Genomic DNA, 18,926 nt, shown 5'->3' on the forward strand with positions numbered 1-18,926 from the left:
AATATGCTGGGTGGCCATGGGATGGCACAGATCAGCGCACTGGGGTGGCAAAGGCTGATGTAGCAGAGCAGCTATGGAGCAGTGCATTGGGGCAGCTCAGCGTAGTGCATCAGTTGTTCTGTAAGACTCACCCTGTGGAATTCTCTCACCAGAATGATGTGAATTTCTTGCCAAAAGCAGACACCGCTGTGCAGTGGAAAGAAAAAAAGAGAGATGAGTTTGGTAGTGTCTCTATAGCACCGGCGTTGTCTGGCAATAGGGCATCGATGGTTTGAAGTATATGTGCCTGGCAGAGTCAGCTCCAGGTTACCCCTGCTTACAAGCTGCATCTGCCAAAGCTTATATCTTGGAGCATCTGCCGGAGCCTGGCATCTGCTAGCTTCTTGGCTGTTCACACTGTAACCCTGACACCATGGTGGTAGCTAAAGTTGCATTTCATTGCCTTGTCTTTTTCTATGAAAGCTATAATGGAACTAGAATATAATGAAAAAAAAAATTGAGAGACACCAAAGGAAAAAGAAAAAATTTGAGCTTGCTCTCACTACTTCCACAGGAATACTAGAGAACGCCTAAGCTCCTGCAAACATTTGGGTAACAGGATGACCTGGGAAACTACAGCATAGTTAGTTTGGTGCTGATCATCAGGGATCCTGGTTTTCCCTGATAAAAAAATTGCAAATTCTCTGATAAAAATAATCGCAAATTCTCTGATAAACCCCCCCAAAACCGTGATTAAAATTAAAGCCTGCCCTCACAGCCCCTTCTGGTGTCCCTTACTCCACCCCAACAGTCTCCCCAGCCCTGCTGGTACACCTCACTCCCCCAACAGCCCCGCAGGCACACACACACAGACACACCCCAACAGGTAAGTATGTGTGGAGGAAGGGAAGGGGCTGGGGCAGATCTAGAAGGGGGGGGGGAGTTTGTGTCTGTGCCTGCTCCCAGGAGTAAGGCCAGGGGGGGCAAGGGAAGTGGTGCCCCTCTGCAGGTCACATAGAAGCTGCCTGGCTGCTGGGGGGGAGCGGGGGGGAGGGGGGAGCCTCATATGTGCCGGCTGCCACTGCCACCACCCGCAGCTGCTGCACCCCATGCTGTTTGCCTGTGGAGCCATGCGGCTGACCTCTGGAAGAAGGCACAGGGCGTGGCAGTGGTGATTGCAGTGAGGTGGCAGTGGCTTCGCAGGCAAGCGGCGCAGGGCAGCAGTCCCCCTCTGTGGGCCGCACACTAGCCACCTGGCCACCACCACAGCACTGCTGCCACACTGCCTTCCCATGGCTGGCTGCATGGCTCTGTGGGCACAGCTCCACAGCCCTACGGCAAGTGGTATGGTGCAAAACTGTCAGTGTAGTGGTGCCCACCCTGTGCGAGCCTCTCCCTGCCCCTGGCCAGCCAGGTGGCTTGTGTGTGGCCCACAGAGGGGCATTGCTGCCCTGCGCCCATTGCCTGCAGAGCCGTGCGGCCATGGACCTATGCCCATGGAGCCATGTGACCGACTGTGGGAAGGCAGTGCGGGGCATGGCAGTGGTGGCGCAGTGGCAGCTGCCACATGTGAGGGCCCCTGCCCTCCCCTCCCCGGCGCTGCCTTCCCCACCGCTGCTGTTCCCAGCACTGCCTTTCCGTGGCGGGCCGCACAGATCCACAGGCACAGCTCCGTGGGCACAGCTGCATGGCCGCACAGCTCTGCAGGCAAGTGTCACGGCAGCGGTGGGTGGGGTGGCGGTGGCCACTCCAGGGCCGCTCTGGTTCCACGCGCTGCCAGCCAGGTGGCCACTCCAGGGCTTTCCCCAACAGCTCACCGCTCCCTTCTGGAGTGTCTGGCTGGCTGCACATGGACTGTGAGCGGAGCTATTGATCCTTAAGGGAAGCTGCATGTGGAGGTGCTGAGCCCGGTCAGGCCAATAGCACCCCTGGCAGTCCATGTGCAGCCTCCCAGGTACTCCAGGGCTTCCCCCAACACCTCCCCACTCCCTCAGCCCCCAGCCAGCTCCCCACAGCCAGTTCAGCCCCCAGCCAGCTTCCCCCCCCAGCCCTGCCCTGCAACCCCCCAGCCCCCAGCAAGCACCACTTACATAACCCTGCAGGCATGAGAAGGAAAGTAAGCCTGAGCCAAACCTTGGGACCGACTAAAAGCCTCAAGCGCCGCCCTTCCCTCCCCCTCTGGACAGGGCTGGGGGTTTCCCACCCTTTTTGCAATCAGTTCTTGCAGGCTGGAGCTTTTCCAGCCTATAGAGCTCTTTGCAAAAGAGGGAATCCCCCACTTTCTGTGCTAAAAGGTAAAATCTGTGTTTTCTCTGATAAAAAATGGGAAATCTGTGGTTTTCTTCATTTTCCCATACGAAATGAAAAACCCGGATCCCTGCAATCATGGCTAGAGACATGGATCAGTTGATATGGGATGCAAGCTGTAAAGAATTAAAGAGTGACAGATTAAGGAAGATCAGTCAAAATGTCTCTGTGGGACACAGGTCTTGTCAAATAACTTTGTACTATGTTTTGATGTGCCCACAAATGTGGTTGGTTCAGGTGACCATGATGATAGGAACCCAGCTTCCTCTGAACCTCACATTACTCCCTAGAATTAATCTGTCTTCACTGGCATTTTCCTTCCCACTAATCTGTGTGTCACCCAGACACTTTCTTGGCATTAATTTTGTCTGTCAGATCTCTGATAAAGATATTGCACAGATATCTTTAGATATCAGAGAACATATAGATACTGTGAGGATCCCCGCTTAAACTCTTCTTCTGGTTGATCAGCCCCAAGTTACATGTGCTTTTTGAGATCCACCAGCTAGGATATTTTAAATAATTTCAGATAAACTAGTGATTTGGAGGAGGAATGGTAAGAACACTCTGAACATCAGTCCTTTGAAGGCCTTGCCCTCAGAACTTGATTTTCATCCACCAGAGGACCACAAAACTACAATGAAAATCAACTGAAGACATCAGACAATAATTCCAAAAGGCATTAACCAGACACAAAATAAGATATTTCCTTCCATTCCTTTCTTTTTATACGCCACCCTCAGAGGCAATGTGACCAGTTGGGACTTTTTACAGACTACAATACTTCTTCTACCTTCCCATGATGCAACACTGATTTTTGTATTATGCTAGTCTTTTTTAATCAGAATGTTATACAGAACTGAGTCAAGTAGCTTACTGATGCGTAGGTGTATTTGAGGGCCATGTCTGAATATAGCCACTGCCAGAGTCAGACATCTAGGAACAAAGAAAGTAGGTCAGTGCTTACAAGATGGGGAACTGTGTCCTAGAAAGCAGTGACTCATAAACAGACTCAGAGGTCATGCTGGAAATCAACTGCATGTGAACATGCCATGTGCTGTGGTGGCTAGGAAAACCAATGTGATCCTCAAATCTGTAGGCAGGGAAATATGAGGAAGGAACAGGGGGCGCAGACAGAAGTGACAATTTTTGCCAGATCTGGCTGTAGGAAGCAGTTTATGGCCATGACCAAACATAAGTGCATGGTTGCAGACAGCTTCAAAAATGGCCAATTAGGTGCAAAGCTGAACTCTCACTGCATGAGAGTCAGATGAAGACATTTCAAAACAGAGCAGCTTCTGTAACTTCTGTCTCTGCTGCCTGCCAGTCTCAAGCTGTTTTCAGAATGGGAGGGGGAAAGGGAGAGGAGGGAGTTTGCTCTGGTGGTTTTTTAGCCCCTGCTGGAGGGTGTGGCAAGTGTATTGGAGACCCCTGTCCAAGGTGGGAGGCTCCGGTTCACCCACGGCACCCTCCAATGCTGGCTGGGGAACCCCTAGAAGGAGCTCCCTCTGCTCCCTTTCCCCCCTCCCATTCTGAAACAGGGACAGGCTGGCAGGGAGGAGGGGCTGTTGCTAAGGGAAACCAGCAGCAGGTTCCAAGCCAGCAGCTAGATCCCCCTCTCTCCTGCAGCCAACAGTGACCTTCTGTTTGTTCCAGGGGATCTTTGTAACTCAGAACACTTCCTGGAAAGCATTCCTAGTTACAGCAGGGAGCTGCATTTCCGTCACACCCCCTGGTGGCAGTATATTACTACTGTACAAGGCACAAGCAAAACCATTTTTACCTGTTGGGTCTGATCTGGTGTCTACACTTTTGAAAGCATGCAGACATATTAATAGGGACTCAGAGAAGAGCTGCAAGAAAGACCTGTGGCCATAAGCCTACCTGGCAGTGAGCAACTAAAGGAGCTCTACTTAGTTTATTCAATGAAAGAAGCTTGATCACACCTTGAAAGCACCTACATGCAACAAAGACTGCTGAGAGGAAGAGGGCTTTCTAACCCAATAGAGAAAGCCAGAACAAAAGCTGATAGCCAGGAGCTGAAACAAGAACATTTAAAACTAGAATTACAGTACAAATTAGGAACAGTGAAGGAAATCAGCTATTGCAACACTTGACCCAGAAACAGAGTGCATTCCTCCTCATTCTGAGTTTTTTAGTGATAACCAGGGGTGCTGGTTTTCTCTGTTTAAAAATCTGAAACTCTCTGATTAAAACCCCCCAAATCTGCACTTTTGTCATGATTAAAATGAAAGGCCGCTATATATATCAATATAACAATATATCCATAGAACATTGTGGTCATCTGATACCTATGTGTGTGTGTGTATGTGTGTGTGTGTGTGTGTGTGTGTATGTATATATATATATATATATATATATATATATATATACATATATACACACACACACACACATCTGATACATACATATTATATGTATATCAGTATAGTATGTATGTATAGTATGTATGTATACATATATAATATGTATTTATATATATATATAGAAGTGATCATCTAATACATACATATTATATATATATATGTGTGTGTGTCTGTGCATGTGTGTGTATAATATATATGTATCAGATGATCACAATTTTATATTGATATACTTACAATTTTAAAGCAAATTGGAGGCCTACTAGTGCCTCAGTCACTATAATAAAATACAGCCTAAATACCTATATATTTTGGTATTTGATTTTGGTTTTTTTATCATAGAAAATCAGAGCTCTCCCTGCCCCTTTTGCTCACCAGGATATTGGTCCAGCTGCAGCTGATTTTACAGCTGCTTTGTGGCACTGAGCAGTGCTTATATGCAGGTGTCCTGCCCCTGCCCATGCGATTGCCCTTCACTCCCAACCCACAGCTGTCCCTGCCCTGCCAGTGCCTCCCACTCCCAACCCACATTCCCTGCCTGCCCCCCACTCACTCCCCCCTGGCAGCAGCTCCCCTCCCTGCACCAGGCCACGGATCCAGCTTCAGCTGTCCTGCCTGCTGCTTTGTGGCTCTGAGCAGTGCCAGCCCCTGATGTTCTGTTCCCCACACCTGTGCCCAGTCCCCAGCAGTCCCCATACCCTTCCTGGGAAACCCTTGACTGGGCTCAGAGACTGGGCTGGGCAAGCCCCTTCCCTTCCAGGCCAGCCTCCTCCTGCCCAGGCTACTTTAGTGGGCCAGCAGGCTCCAGGCCTGGCTCTGAAGGCTGCTTCTACCTGGAGCGTCCCCCTGCCATCTCTCTCCCACTCTTACCTCCCCCCCCCCGCCAACCCGTTGCCACCCCCGGCCCATCACACAGACAGAGAGACCCTACTGCCACTTCCTCCCCTCCCCTCTGGCCCATCACAACCCCCCTGAGTGGTTCCTGGGACCAGGAGCCCCCCTGGGGCCAGCAAGGTCCTGGGCTGGCAGGGCAGCATGCGGGCTATTCATGCTGCTCATCCCTTCCCCTCCCCTCCCTGTGCCCTGCCACAGTGTGACCCCAGCCACTGCTTCCAGTGCTAGCCTTAGCAGAGCTGCCAGCAGCCATTGCAGCCACAGCCGCAGGCTAGTGGGGTGTGTTGTGGTGGTGCAGTGAGCAGCGGGGCATCAGCCACCAGTATTGCAAATGGGCAACACTCTCCCCTAGTGCCCAGTCCCAGGCACTGCCCTGACTGGGCAGCACCCCCCGCTCCAGCCCCGACCCTGCCCCAAGGATGCCTGGCATGGCAGGCAGGGGTGCAGCATGTGCTCCTTCTCTCTCTCCCATACTGAGCTTCTGCCACTGCCACCCCAGCTGGGCAGCGCCCCCAGCCTACGCCCACGCCCAACTAGGATAAGCTACAGTGGGACAAGGCAGCCTGCACCCACCCAGGCCTCACCCTGTGGTGCAGCATAGGGTTATTGCCACTCAGAGACCCCTGCCCTGCCCCCCAATTGCCCTGCCAGCTCTCCCCGCTGGCCCCGGCCCCCCTGGCAGCATAACCCTCACCCAACCCACCCAGCCGTTTTGGAGGGGGCCTCCAGCTGTCCCCCATCCCCAGGGCCTAGCTCCCAAAAGGAGGGAAGGGAAAGTGAGTCTAAGCCAGCCCTGGCTGACTCCGATTCTCAGGCCTGGCCCCTCCCGACAGCGCTTGAGATTCCCATCCTTTTGCAAGTAGCTCTTGCAGGCTGGAGCTCTGCCAGCCTGCAGAGAGCTGTTTGCAAATGGGGAAACCAATGTTTTCCTGCTTCAAAAGGGAAAATCCATGTTTTTCTCCTTTAAAGGGGAAAATCCACATTTTTCCACATGAAGCAGAAAACACGGATCCCTGGTAATAACTGGGTATAAGCTTTTAAAAGATCTGCTTTGTTCAACCATAGCGTATGGGCACAATACAGGATTCAATGGATTAAATTATCTGGGCTATGTTAAGGAGAAGGTTGTACCTGGGATAGCCAGAGTCACTGGCAATGCGTAAGGTGTGCATGCAGCTGTGTACCCCCTGGAAATGCTAACCATGAAACCGGAAGTGCCGGCAGAAATGCACTTCTGGTTTCGCCACTGGTGGTTCTGGGCTCGGCGATCAGCCACAAGGGGACTGCCCCATCCCCCGGTCAGAGATTGGCCATGAGGGGACCCCTGCCCCTGTCAGCAATCTGCTGCCCCCCCAGACTCGGGAGGCACCAGTCGCCCATGGCCAGAGTACAACCTTGCCACAATCCAGAGACCAGAATGACACCATCTGGTCTCAAAACTATGAATCTATTGTCACACATATATACCCCACTACTTTGATCCTCCCCTTCTAGGGGATTATTGAATGGGTGGTTGCCCACCATCTCCAGGTGCGTCTGGATGCTATTCCTGTATCCTTGTTGGTCTGCTTTTCATCCTGAGGATAGCACAGATACTGCTTTTGTGGCTGCAGTTTATGATCTTCACTTGGAGATCAGCCGGTGAAATTGTGTCCTGTTGACCTTACTAGATTTTTCAGCAGCTTTTACTACAGTTGACTGTAAGGCACTGATAATGCATTAATGTGAGCAAGTAGCTCTTTCTGGGATTGCTCTTAGCTGTTTGTGCTCTTTCTTAGCAGAGTGGTACCAGAGGGTGATGATAGAGGAGTATTCATTGTCCCTTTCGGATCTTTCCTGTAGGGTCCTCCAAGGTTCTGTTTTGTTACCCCTCCAGTTCAATGTGTCTATCAAGTCACTGGGAAAGGCTGTGCAGAGATTTGAGGGGAGGTGCTATCAATATGCTCATAATACCCAGCTTTATCTCATCTGATCCAGGCTCTGCAGCTTCAGTACCTACCCAGTACCTGTTTGCAGTTGGGGACTGCATGCAAGTGAACCAATTGGGTGCGTCCAGATGAGTGCACGTGTGCGTTTCCCCATGGAAAAATAGCAGTGGCATATAGTTGTGCTGCTACTACTTGTCACCTGGGAAATGCTTGTGCACGTGCACTGTGGTGTGCAGCAAGTTGCCCTGGGTGGGGTAGAGGAGACTGGGGCCATCACTTGTGTTGGCCCCAGCAGGGGCTGCAGCTGTGGTGATACAGCAGCAAGGAGCCTGGTCAGCAGCTGGAGTGTGGCTTTGGCCGCCAAGCTCCAGTTTCAGGCAATGCACGCTGCTGTCATCTGTGCTGCCCCGCTTTTTTTAAGTGTGGGTTTTTTGACACCGGGATCTCTCGGTGTCAAACTCCCCCCTGCCCCCTGCACTGCAAATTAGCAGATGGGCCTGTGGTGCTGCATACCACATGTTCATGCTCATGTGGACCTGCCTACTGAAGCTAAATCCAGACAAAGCAGAGGTGATGGTGGTTGAGAGACCTCATGACTTGCGGGGTGGGGGGAAGTAGGGACATCCATCATTGTTGGGGTTCAGCTTCCCTTTGTCACTCAGGTTTGCAGCCTGAGGTGCTCCTGGATCCGCTGCTGCACCTGGATCTTCAGGTAGCAGTGGTGGCTAGGAGTGCCTTTCACCAACTCCACCTGGTGAGAAGGCTGCAATAATTTCTTTCAGATACACATCTGGACACCATCATCCATGCTTTTGTAAACTCAAGACTTGACTATTGCAATGTGCTCCATGTGTGATTGCATTTGATGATTATCCAGAAGCAGCAACTGGTACAGAACATGATGGCCTGCCTTATGAAAGAGGTGGATGGCCAGGAGCTCATTATTTCAATACTTCAGAGACTGCACTGGCTTCCAATTAGTTTCCAGGCACAATTCAAGGTGCTGGTATTGACCTGTAAGGCCATAAATGATCTAGATTCTACACATCTAAGGGTCTGCTTCCTCCCTTAATGTTCCACCTTGATCCTTAAATCATCCAAGAACAACCTCCTGGAAGTACCATCTGTGCATCAATTTCTGCTGAAGAAAACACATGGGAGGTCTTTCTTGGTAGTAGCTCCTCGGCTCTGGAACTCTCTTCTCTTTGTGGCTTGCCAGAGTCTGACCCTGGACATCTTCCAGAAGCACTGCAAGACCTTTCTATTTGGCAGGCATTTAACAAACATGGTAAAGTTGGGATATTGTATTGCTTGGGAAGCATTTTAATTAAATCTTAAATCTTATTGAATATTTATTGAAAGCTGCCCTGAGTCTTTTTTGGGAGGAAGGGTGGCATAGAAATCAATAAATATTCATTGATATCTATACATAGGCCTTTCGTCTCTCTGTCACTATCGATGCATCCATTCCTCCACACATCCATTCACATGATCATCCCTACATTCCCATGCATACCCTTCTCTCTCAGTTCTCAACAGCTTATAACAGGAATTGGTGCACAAATGTTGCTCTGTTAACCCTGCATTGCATTGATATTTGGGCAATTGTTCTGTGGTTGATTCTGTCTCAGGAGCTCCACATGCTGGTGCATGTCCAAAAAGACCTACCAGGTGAGTTTCCAAGGAGCTTCTTTTTTGAGATGCCCAGCAGAAAGAGAATGTTCCTGCCTGTCTACAGGGTGCAGCCTCCCAAATGCTCTCCAACCATCTGTAGGAACATCCCAGCTGGAGGCTGGCACTCATGCCCATTCTTACCTTCAGTCAATTTTCCTGCTTGTTCTGCTGCCCCTCCTGGTAGGATTTTGGAAAACATGCTCTCTCCATCCACCCCGGGCTGTCCAGCTGCTGTAGCAGCAGATGGAGTTGCTCCTGCAGGCTTTTGACCCACTTTATGACCTGTTGGGAAATAAATAGGCCCATGGTAAGTGACCTTCCAGTCAGTGACCCTTCCCCTTCATGGGGAGTGATCTCTAAAACTGTCACGCTTCCCCTGGTAGGGTTGGAAAACTGGTGGCAGCACATGAGTGGTTTTAACCCATCGCAAATACAGACAGAATTCCAGTACAGAACATGGCAGGTTGCTTATATCTTCTTTCCTGAATGGGCACTGCCTCATTACAGATCACTGAAGACATCTGTTTCCATCCTACATGACCCTGTCAGATACAGCTCCTACAGGATGCTAATCTAGGCTTGTTCCATAACCTGGCAAGAGCAGAAATGTTTTGGCTCCATGCTACCCTGGGCAACGTTACCTGGGATGGCTTTACTCTACAGCATCTGAATGATGCTGAGGGACTGTAAAAATAAATAAAAGCCTAGCTGTCCATAAAGCTGGTGGGAACAAAGAGCAACAGTTTGCTAGCCAATGGCACACAAGAGAGCACAAAAGTCAGATTAGCATTACATTCAGCTGCCTTTGACACCTCAGCCCAAGTGACCAGATTTATGGCTGGAATAAAAGTAGGCTTTGACATAAGACCAGAGAAAAACTTAAAATCATCTTTATGGAACTGTAGAAAGGCACTTTAGTGCTCTGACACTGTACCTCTGCTGAAGGGCTATGAAGGACTATAACTAGATCTTCTCCAGTCAGGTGGACTGGTGCTTCTTTCTGCCCCTCAGTGCAAGCACTGGTGGTAATGGTACTGAGAGCCTGGTTTGGAGAAGTGACATAGCTGGGTCAATGGTGGCAGTCTGGCTACTGACCTGCGGCTGCTGCCCCTGGTGGCTGTGCTTGGGGCACTCTCCCCGGCTGCTGTGGCACTTTTGTGGTGGGTTTGGATGCCTCCATCTGCTCTGCTTTTGGCTGTAACATGAAACATACATCAGACTTCCTCTGGTCTTCTGTGGTAGGCAGGGACATGGGACATGGCCATCAGGGCTGGCAAGATAGTGATCTCAGCAGAAAGGGGAAAAGGCAACACTTCTGCAAGGACTGGCAAACACAGCATGTGCACTGGGATAAGGACTGCAGTGAGTGAGCAATGGGTACATTGCACACCCACTCTCAGCAAACTCACAGGTACATCCTGCCCCTAAACAGAGCTCCACCATAAAACCAGCCACGGTTCTAGAAAGAGAATACCCCTGTGACAACCAAGACAGCTGTGACTGGCTTTAGCTTTTACAAGCAATCTCCATACAGCTTTGAGGCAGCTGTTCCCTCTGTCTTTCCACTCAGTGGGCAGCTGGTGGGGCTGGCTAAAATCATGGCTGGGCAGGTGGAGAAGTCCTGGATGTGGATGTGTGGCCTGGATTGGTTTACCAGCCTCCAGCCCTGCTTACACACTCCCCATGCCCACACCCCAGCCTGAATCCTTGCTTCCATCACCTTGGCCTCCCTCATCCCATTCTTTCTCCTGCTCCCATAATTCTTCCCTCTCCCACTCCCTCCTCCCTGCACGTGTGTGTGCAGAGCCTGTGGATAAGGGAGGCAGATGGCTATTCTGGGGGATGAAAATACCTGGCAGTGAGCAGCAGGTTCCTGCCAGCTGGTTTGTCTCAAATGTGGGGGGCAATTCTGTATGTCTGTGTGTGACTTGTAAAACAGGCAAGCTTGGGGGCTGAATTTGGTTATAAAAGTATGAAATCAAAGAATTGTAGTCCTGCACTGAGGGTGGGTCTCAGCACAGCCTTAGCTCTGGAGTCGCTCCTGATGTCCCTCTGTGGAATACCTCATTAAGATCTCCTGTGCCATGGACACTGCTGGTACTTAAAACCTGGGTCACCTCCCTCTCTTTGAAATGCTCTGCACTCTCCTGTGCTGTGCAGTATACCAGGACTAGCCGTGGTGAGTGCCACCCTGGGTTTTGGGATACATGAGGGTATTCCCACCTTTGTGCTCCCCTGTACTGGGTGAACTGCCAGGGGTGCTGTTGCTGGTGCTGTGGGACATGACACGCTGCAGCTCCTCAGGGTAAGGGGCAGATACATTGTACCAAATATAGCAGAGTATATACTTACTGGTGTTGCTTGGTGTACCCCTGCTTGGGCATGGAGACTTGGCTGTGGCTTCCCTACTGGCTGGGGTGGGGTGGGCTGCTGCTGTGGTAGCCGCGAGGAGGGTGGTCCTTGAGCTCCCAACTGCTGCTGCACCCTAGCCTGCTGCTGTGGCTGCTGTTGCAGGGGCTGCTGGGCAGGGCCTCCTTGCTGTTGAGCAGGCTGCCTGGATGATGGCTGCTGCTGCCTGGTTGATGGCTGTTGTGGCTGCTGCAGTGGCTGCTGCCCTGGTTGTTGTTGCCTTGTTTGCTGTGGTGGCTGCTGTGGTTGATGGGGAAGGGGCTCTGTTTTCTGTGGCTGAGGTGGTGGTTTTTGTGTTTTCTGGGACTCTGAGGTATGGTGGTAACTGGATGGCTGCCGGGATTGCTGTGAGTACTCTGAAGTGCTGGAAGGGTAACCTGGCTGTGTTCTCATTTCTGACTGCTGAGTCTTCTTCTGGGAAGAAGGCTGTGTGTGTGCGCGGGGTTCATGGCGGCCCTGATCTCTGGGGTGCTGCTTGGATGACCTCCGAGGTTGATCGTCATTTGGGTGGCGTGAGGATGAATGCCTTCCATACTCTCCATGGTGCCTGTGGTCTTTGGAAGAAGAATGACGTGGTTGAGAGTAATCATCATGCTGCCACAGGTCGTCATCTGGAGGCTCATCATAGTCATGGTAGGTGTGTTTAACTGAAGCTCTCTTCTGAGAGGAAGAGGCGTGGCCACTGCAATGCCTAAATCTTTCTGAGCGAGCATCCCTCGGTTTATCAAACCAGTCTGTCTCCTCCTGACCCAAATGATAGGCTTCAGAAACCAAAAATAGATCACAGTCAATCTCTCGATCCAAAGGCATGAATGTGGCCCAGACTGAAGCCATGCAATGAAATAAAAAAAATGCAAGCAGCTTATCACATGCATATGGGATACATCACAGCAGCAAGTCAAGACCCCTCCCCAACAACGTACAAACAGGGTTTTACATGTCTTTACATTGAGCAAGCACTGAACACCAACAAGCTAACACAAAACACCCAAAACAAAGAGTGGAAAAGGGAGAAGGCACATGGCGAGCAAACTCAGGCTGTGAGACTGTCTTTGCATATGAGGTGCATGAGCATGCTCTGGGATGTATCACCACAGGTAGCTGTTACCTTCACTGTCTGAAACAACGCAATGTGAATCATCCATCATGTAACCATCCTCATGCTTGTAAGCGTGGTTCCTTGGCACATCTTTGATATGTTCTTGTACATCAGGCAGTGAGTGGCTGGAGCAGAACTGAGGACAGCTGTCCCCAGCTGATGGAGGGAGCGGTCCACCTGAGGAACGGGACACACCCACGGACTTTCCTAAAGGACTGATGGGACTTTCCTCTTCTGAGGCCTGTGTGCGAATGGGAGGTCGTCCTCGACCCTGACTCATGATAAGGGAAGAAGGCTTGGAGCTGCCTTTCTGGGATCTTTCCATGCTGTCTCTCTCATAGGATTTGCTTCTGCTGCTCACATCGCGACTTGACGATTTCTCTGTCCCATAACCAGACGATCTTGATCTGCTTCCACTGCTGTACACTCTCTCATCATCATCTGTCATATCCCTGCCAGGCACACCATAGTATTTCTGCTGTTCATACACATTCTTCTTGAGGCCATAGGTGATCTCATCCTGAAACTTCTTTGCTCTGGATGCCACATTGCTGCTGCTGACAGATGTAGTCACTGTGTATGAGGCCAGGTCTGACTCCACATCTTTGGCTTCTTCTATGGGGGAGAATTTGGAAATCTTCTGCTCCATACCTTGTTTTCTGTGCTTACTGCGCTTGGAGGAGATAACAGCAGGGGCCAAGTTTTTGGAAGAATGTTTCTGCACCCCTGTGCCAGAACCGTGCTTGTCTGGCCGTGAAGAGTGCCGGTAATCGTCCCCATAGTAATAAGAACTGCTGCTCCCTGACATCCTGCCATTGCTCTCTGGCCCCCTGTGGTAGCTGCCCTTTCCTCGATGGTCAGTACTGTGGTGGTCATATATGTCCTCCTCTGACTCCTCCTCCGTTTTGGCATAGCAGCATGGTCTGTTGGAACTATCAGCATCCACCAGATCACTTTTTTCTTTAAGTTGGCGGCCATTACTGCCTTGCATTTGCACCTCTCTCTTCTGGCTTTCTGCCACTGTGCTGTCTTTGGTTAGTTCACTAATGTCATCAATCATCACGTAGTTGCGAGGAATGTTCTGCTCCAGGTTTGTATAAAGAGACTCAGATGAATAAGTGGCTGAAGGGCTGTGCACAGCATTGCTCCGGTCAGGTGGCTTGGCCTCTGGGGTCTTGTACTGCTCATAGCTGCTGGTCACTGTTGTGGTGCTAAAGGTGACATCTGGGGCAGCTGAAGAGACTGTCACAGCTGGACTGCCAATCACTTCATAATTAGTAGGAATCTTTTGCTCTAAGTCAGCCAGTGATGTCTGCCGTGGCTTCTGGTGTGTGGACTGCGTGTCTGCCTGGGTTTGGAAAAGTGCACTCTGTGCTGGCAGCAAGGGTGTTGAGTTGGGGTAGGTGGTCTGTGTTTGATAGTGATTAGGCAGCCGGAAACCTTGCTGGCTCTGCAGCCCCAAGTCTGATTGGTAGCTGGTGTTTGGAGTGAAGGTATGTGCTTGATACGTACTCTGTGAGGGATAGGTGGGCAGCTGACTTGCCTGGAAGCCATTCTGAGAGGTGCCGGTACTCACCACAGGGTACTGGGGAGGCTGACTTCTCATTTGTTGGAAAGCACTGGGGCTCTGCAGACCTGCTGGTCCTGTGGGGTACTGATAAGGGGCATAAGAGGAGGCTGATGTATACTGCAAACTGGAAAATTCAGCATACTGGTTAGCTGAGGTGGTACTTGGCCGGGTGAGCAGACTGCTGCCCTCATAGCTGGAGAGACGTAAATTGTTCAGCTCACTGTCAGACATGTAATCCCTGTTCTCTCCAAGGCATCTTAGGTAGGGATAGTCTCGGATACTCCTATCCTTCAGTAGAGACTCCTTTCTTTGAGTAATTCCCAGCTCCAGATATTTCAGCTTGGCATCGATCTCCTTCTCTTCCTCATCTAACTCAGCTTGCTTCTTCCTTAGTTTTGTAGATTCATGTTCCACCAGCTTCAGATCACGGTCAATGTCTTTGAGCAGACTGGCCTTGGTTACCTGCAGAGCTTGCCCTCCTATCCCCTTCTGCATGAGGCTAGGCAGGTACATTTGGGAGTGGGCTTGACTGGCCAGAGGTAGGTGAGCTTCCTCTGGAGGGGGGCTGGGTAGGGTGCGTTTTACCTTCCGAATCAGTGTGCTGGACTGCAAACTGGAAATCTAGAAAACAATTGAAACGTGTTAATTCTGGACAGGGGAAAATTTTTCTAAAGAGGATAAAGGCACATACTGCACATCCCTTTGGGAACTGGTTCTGTAGGAACACTCTGCACTCCTGTGCTGCCTTGCATCAGAGTTTAGCAATGCCCTTAAACATTAATTTGTTAAGATTCTACACGCTCCCAGGTTATTACAGTAGTTGATGGACTAGAGTGAAAACTGAGATGCAGGTATGAGAAATAACTGACCAAGGTCAGAAAGTTGGATAGCAGTTGGGATGGAAGATGTATCCAAGAGACTTGACTTATGGCCTCCTTCTACCACAAAAGGAGGTAAGTGACTTCCATCCTGCCTGACTTCCATATCATGCATCTAGTTCCAGGACTTCAATCCTAGTTTAAAGTCTGTAAGTACCTAAGTTTTCAAGATTTAAATCTATCAGTTACCTAAAATTCTGCTTCTGTACATGCCCAGAAGTGCCTGAATCTTTCAGTGACAAGCAGTTCAGCACCTAACTCAGGCTAAAGCCCTGCTGGGACCAAGTGACTAGATGTGCCTCAGATCATTTGGCCTGAAGGTTTCAATCTCAATAGTGTAACTAAGAGAGGATAAGCAGTACTCGAGCCCTGGGGGTGCAAAACTAGCAGCCACCCCAAAATAATGTGGTGCAAAAATAGCAACCCCTACCACTGCTGCTGCCTGGAAAAACTGCCCAGTTATTCCTCTGCCCAATCTGCTAGGTATTCCCAGACCACAAGGAACAGATCAGGCCCCATCCAAACGTGGCTGATGCGGCGGCACTAACCCATTTTATACAGTAAGTAGAGCACTCACCTGGGATGTGAGCCCAAATTTTAATTCCCTTCTCTGCCAGATGAATTCAAACACTCATTTTTCATGATTGCAGAGAATACTCTAACCAACAGGCTACAGCGGAGAACTCTTCCTCCCTCCTGTTCAGGCTGTTCCACTTTGCATGGAATACTTAAATATTAATTGGGTATGAGAACAAAAGTATGCACGTGAGTAACACTATAGCCTAGTGCTTAGACAACATACGGGGAAGGGGAAACCTGGCTTCAGTCCTTACTCCACTAAATGTATGGCTCAGTTCTTACTCCACTATATATCCCTGTTTTATGCTTAGGAGTCAGTTGGACAAACACTGTAACCCATGTCCCCTCTTTATCAGGTGGTTGCCCTAACCACTAGGTCTAATCTATTATTCTCATATCCTTATTATCTATTATTATCCTTATCCTCTATTATTCTCATATCCTTACTAAAAGACACTGCAGCCAAACAGTTGATCATACACATCAAATTCAGTTTTGCCAGATATAGTAATAATGGGCCACAGTTTAACAGACATGAGTTTAGAATCATAGAATCACAGAATCATAGAGAAGTAGGATGGGGATATCCTTATCCAAACCATCCTATAACCATTGCCTAGCCTATTAGCAAAGGTACAGTCAGCCCTAACACAACACAGGACATAACACCCTAATCCGCCACAGGTAAGGTAGCAGGACCGTGGTGGCCAACATCCTGCTTCTGTAAGGGCGCATCTACACATCGCTGTACGACAACATTGCTATGGCACCATGCTTTAGTACTTCCTTTTGATTTCACAGCTACATTGCTGTGCAGATGTGTAGACACACCCTAAAGGTTGTAAAATATGCTCAAGAGATCCAAGGAAGACCGTCATGGCCCCTGCTACAGAGGAATGCAAAATTCCTTCCTGACCCCAAATATGGCCATCTGACCCTGAGTTGGAGGGCAAGACCCTCTAGCCAAGAACAGGGACGACGCGTAGGGGATGCATGTGGGTGTACAGCTACGCCCCTACAGAAAAGCATGGTTGGAACCTGTGCAGAGTGCTTTAGAAGTGCCCAGTCGCATGAGTAATCCAAAGTGGAGTGCCTTCATTACATCTGTCAGTGCGTGGGGGGAGCAGGGCTCCAGTGCTGTCTTCCGAAGTCGGGGTGGGGGAGGTCTCCAGTCCACCCATCCTACCCTCCAGTGCAGGCTGGGCAAACCCCAGACAGAACTCCCTCCCCTCCCTTCTCCCCTTCCCATTCTGAAGACAGCACCGGAGCTGGGAAGGGGGAGGGACAGGGCTGGGGGAAAGCAGCTGCAGACATGCGGCTGCTCCAAAACGGAGCTTGATCCCCCAACCCCCTGGGCCCAACAGCAAACATCTTTTTGGTTAGGGGAATTGCTATAACCCATAGTACTTTCTGCAAAGCATCATGAGTTACAGAGGGAAGCTGCATGTCTGTCAATGCCCACAGTAACACTAACAGATCAGTCAGATTCCTTAGCTTTGTGTGATTGGTGAACAGCATACAAGGAACAAAAATAAGAATCCCCTTAATCTTTTCCCAGAATTTGAACAAAATGGCCCAAATGCATAATCAACTCATATGGGGGGCATGGGGAAGTGCCCCGGCTAAGATTAGCTGCCACCGCCGTCTGCAGGCAGTTGTCACCCACCACCCTCCTCCCCTGTGCCGCTGCCACCACTGCCAGCTTCTGCAGGTGGTTTCCGTTTACTGCTTGCCACTGACGCTGCTGCCTACAAATGGTGTCCCCCCAGTCTCAGAAGGCACCAGTTATTCATGCCTAAATGGGTTCCAAGTTTAAAAGAAACCAGTTGGAAATGCCTTTTAAGTAGCTAAAATTGGTCTAATTTATTGATGAGAAGATTACCAGCCTGTTGGACCAGCACAGTCTCTGCTGATGATGCAGCTCTGCTCTGCACAGATTCTTGTGAAATTGTGGGAGTGGGGTTGGTAGACTTTTTTGCGTCCATTCAGAGGGGAGGTTTTGACAGTCAAACCATACTACTGACTCATAATGATGATCAGTAGTAGGGTTGTGTGAAGCTTCGGTAACCAATTCAATTCAGAGGAGATTCAGTACACTTTGGCAGCTGAATACCTGAATCGAATCGGGAGACCCATTAAAAGGTCCAAATCAAATCAGAAGCATCCGAATCAATTCGGAAAAGATTTGGAGATTCGGAAGGCAGGCTTGCAGGAAACAGAAACTGACAAGAGGGAGGGGGAAGAGAGGAGGGGAAAGACTGATCTGATATTGACATCGCAGCTGGCCAGTGACTGTGATCTCTCCCCAAGTTCCTTACCAATCACAGTGATCTGGGGAAGGGACACAGAAACAACATATAAGGCTGTGTGTGAAGTGATCTGTTTCTGTGCCTTTTGTTAGCTGTGTCTGTCTTGCAGCAGCATCTGAAAGGTTCTGGCTTGGTAGCACTAGCTAGTCTCTTGCTAGCAAATTGTATCCAAACCTTTCCTACTTACCCTTGCCTAGCATTCCTATTGTTATCCCTTTCAGCTTATTATTCCCCCAAAACAGCAGCACACCAAACACGAAGGGTGCTGGAAAGGCAGGTGCCAGGTCTTTTGGCAGGGGAGGGAGAGGGGGCAGAGGGAGAGCTGCAAGTTCCCCCTCCCCATCCAAAACATAGACACACCCTCTTTCCTGGCAGCAATGAGTCTTCTGCTGCTAATGGGAGCAAGGAGGTTGGAGCAGTGTCTGCACCTGCACCACTTCCACTAACACCAGTAATGACCACCAGCATGACAGTCTCCACCCCAACTTCAGTCCCCCGCGTGAGCCTTCCAGTGCCAGAGGGAGAGCTGGATCTAGAAGCAGAGGAGCTAAGTGCCATAGCTAAGGAAATTCTGGGGAAGGAGAGAGAATCTGAATTTGTGCTCCACACCCTTCAAAGTTCCCCTAGAGGCTCGTCTGGAAGGCACTTTGGAGGAGATTGTGGGGGCAGGTGGCTCAGCTCTTCCTGTTGTTGTGCCTCTGCCTGGTGAGGAGGGGGTTAAGGCAGGATCCCCACCCTCAACCCAGAAGCAGGTGGGTAGTGTAGTGTGGGATCATTTTGAGGTGGCAGATGATCCCAGGTATGCTACCTGCCAGCACTGCCAAAAGCAGATCAGTCGGGGCAAGGAGATGAAACACTTCACCACCACAGCAATGCTCTACATCTCAGGAGGCAGCACCCCCTTGCCCTTGTCCCT

General features: G+C 50.1%; 1 protein-coding gene across 1 annotated transcript in view; it reads right to left on the reverse strand.

Annotated features, from left to right (window-relative positions):
• BSN (bassoon presynaptic cytomatrix protein) overlaps nt 1-18,926 on the reverse strand; it is a 530,858-nt gene that overhangs the window by 10,767 nt on the left and 501,165 nt on the right. Inside the window, exons 6-10 of the mRNA XM_059716147.1 lie at nt 12,684-14,865; nt 11,519-12,336; nt 10,262-10,361; nt 9,308-9,448; nt 132-186 (exon numbers count right to left, since the gene is read on the reverse strand). Of these exons, the coding sequence (XP_059572130.1) occupies nt 146-186; nt 9,308-9,448; nt 10,262-10,361; nt 11,519-12,336; nt 12,684-14,865 (3,282 nt within the window). The 3' untranslated portion in view covers nt 132-145. The remainder of the gene's footprint in view (nt 1-131; nt 187-9,307; nt 9,449-10,261; nt 10,362-11,518; nt 12,337-12,683; nt 14,866-18,926) is intronic.

Source organism: Alligator mississippiensis, chromosome 12, assembly GCF_030867095.1.
Source record: "Alligator mississippiensis isolate rAllMis1 chromosome 12, rAllMis1, whole genome shotgun sequence".
In the NCBI taxonomy this organism is placed as follows: domain Eukaryota; kingdom Metazoa; phylum Chordata; order Crocodylia; family Alligatoridae; genus Alligator; species Alligator mississippiensis.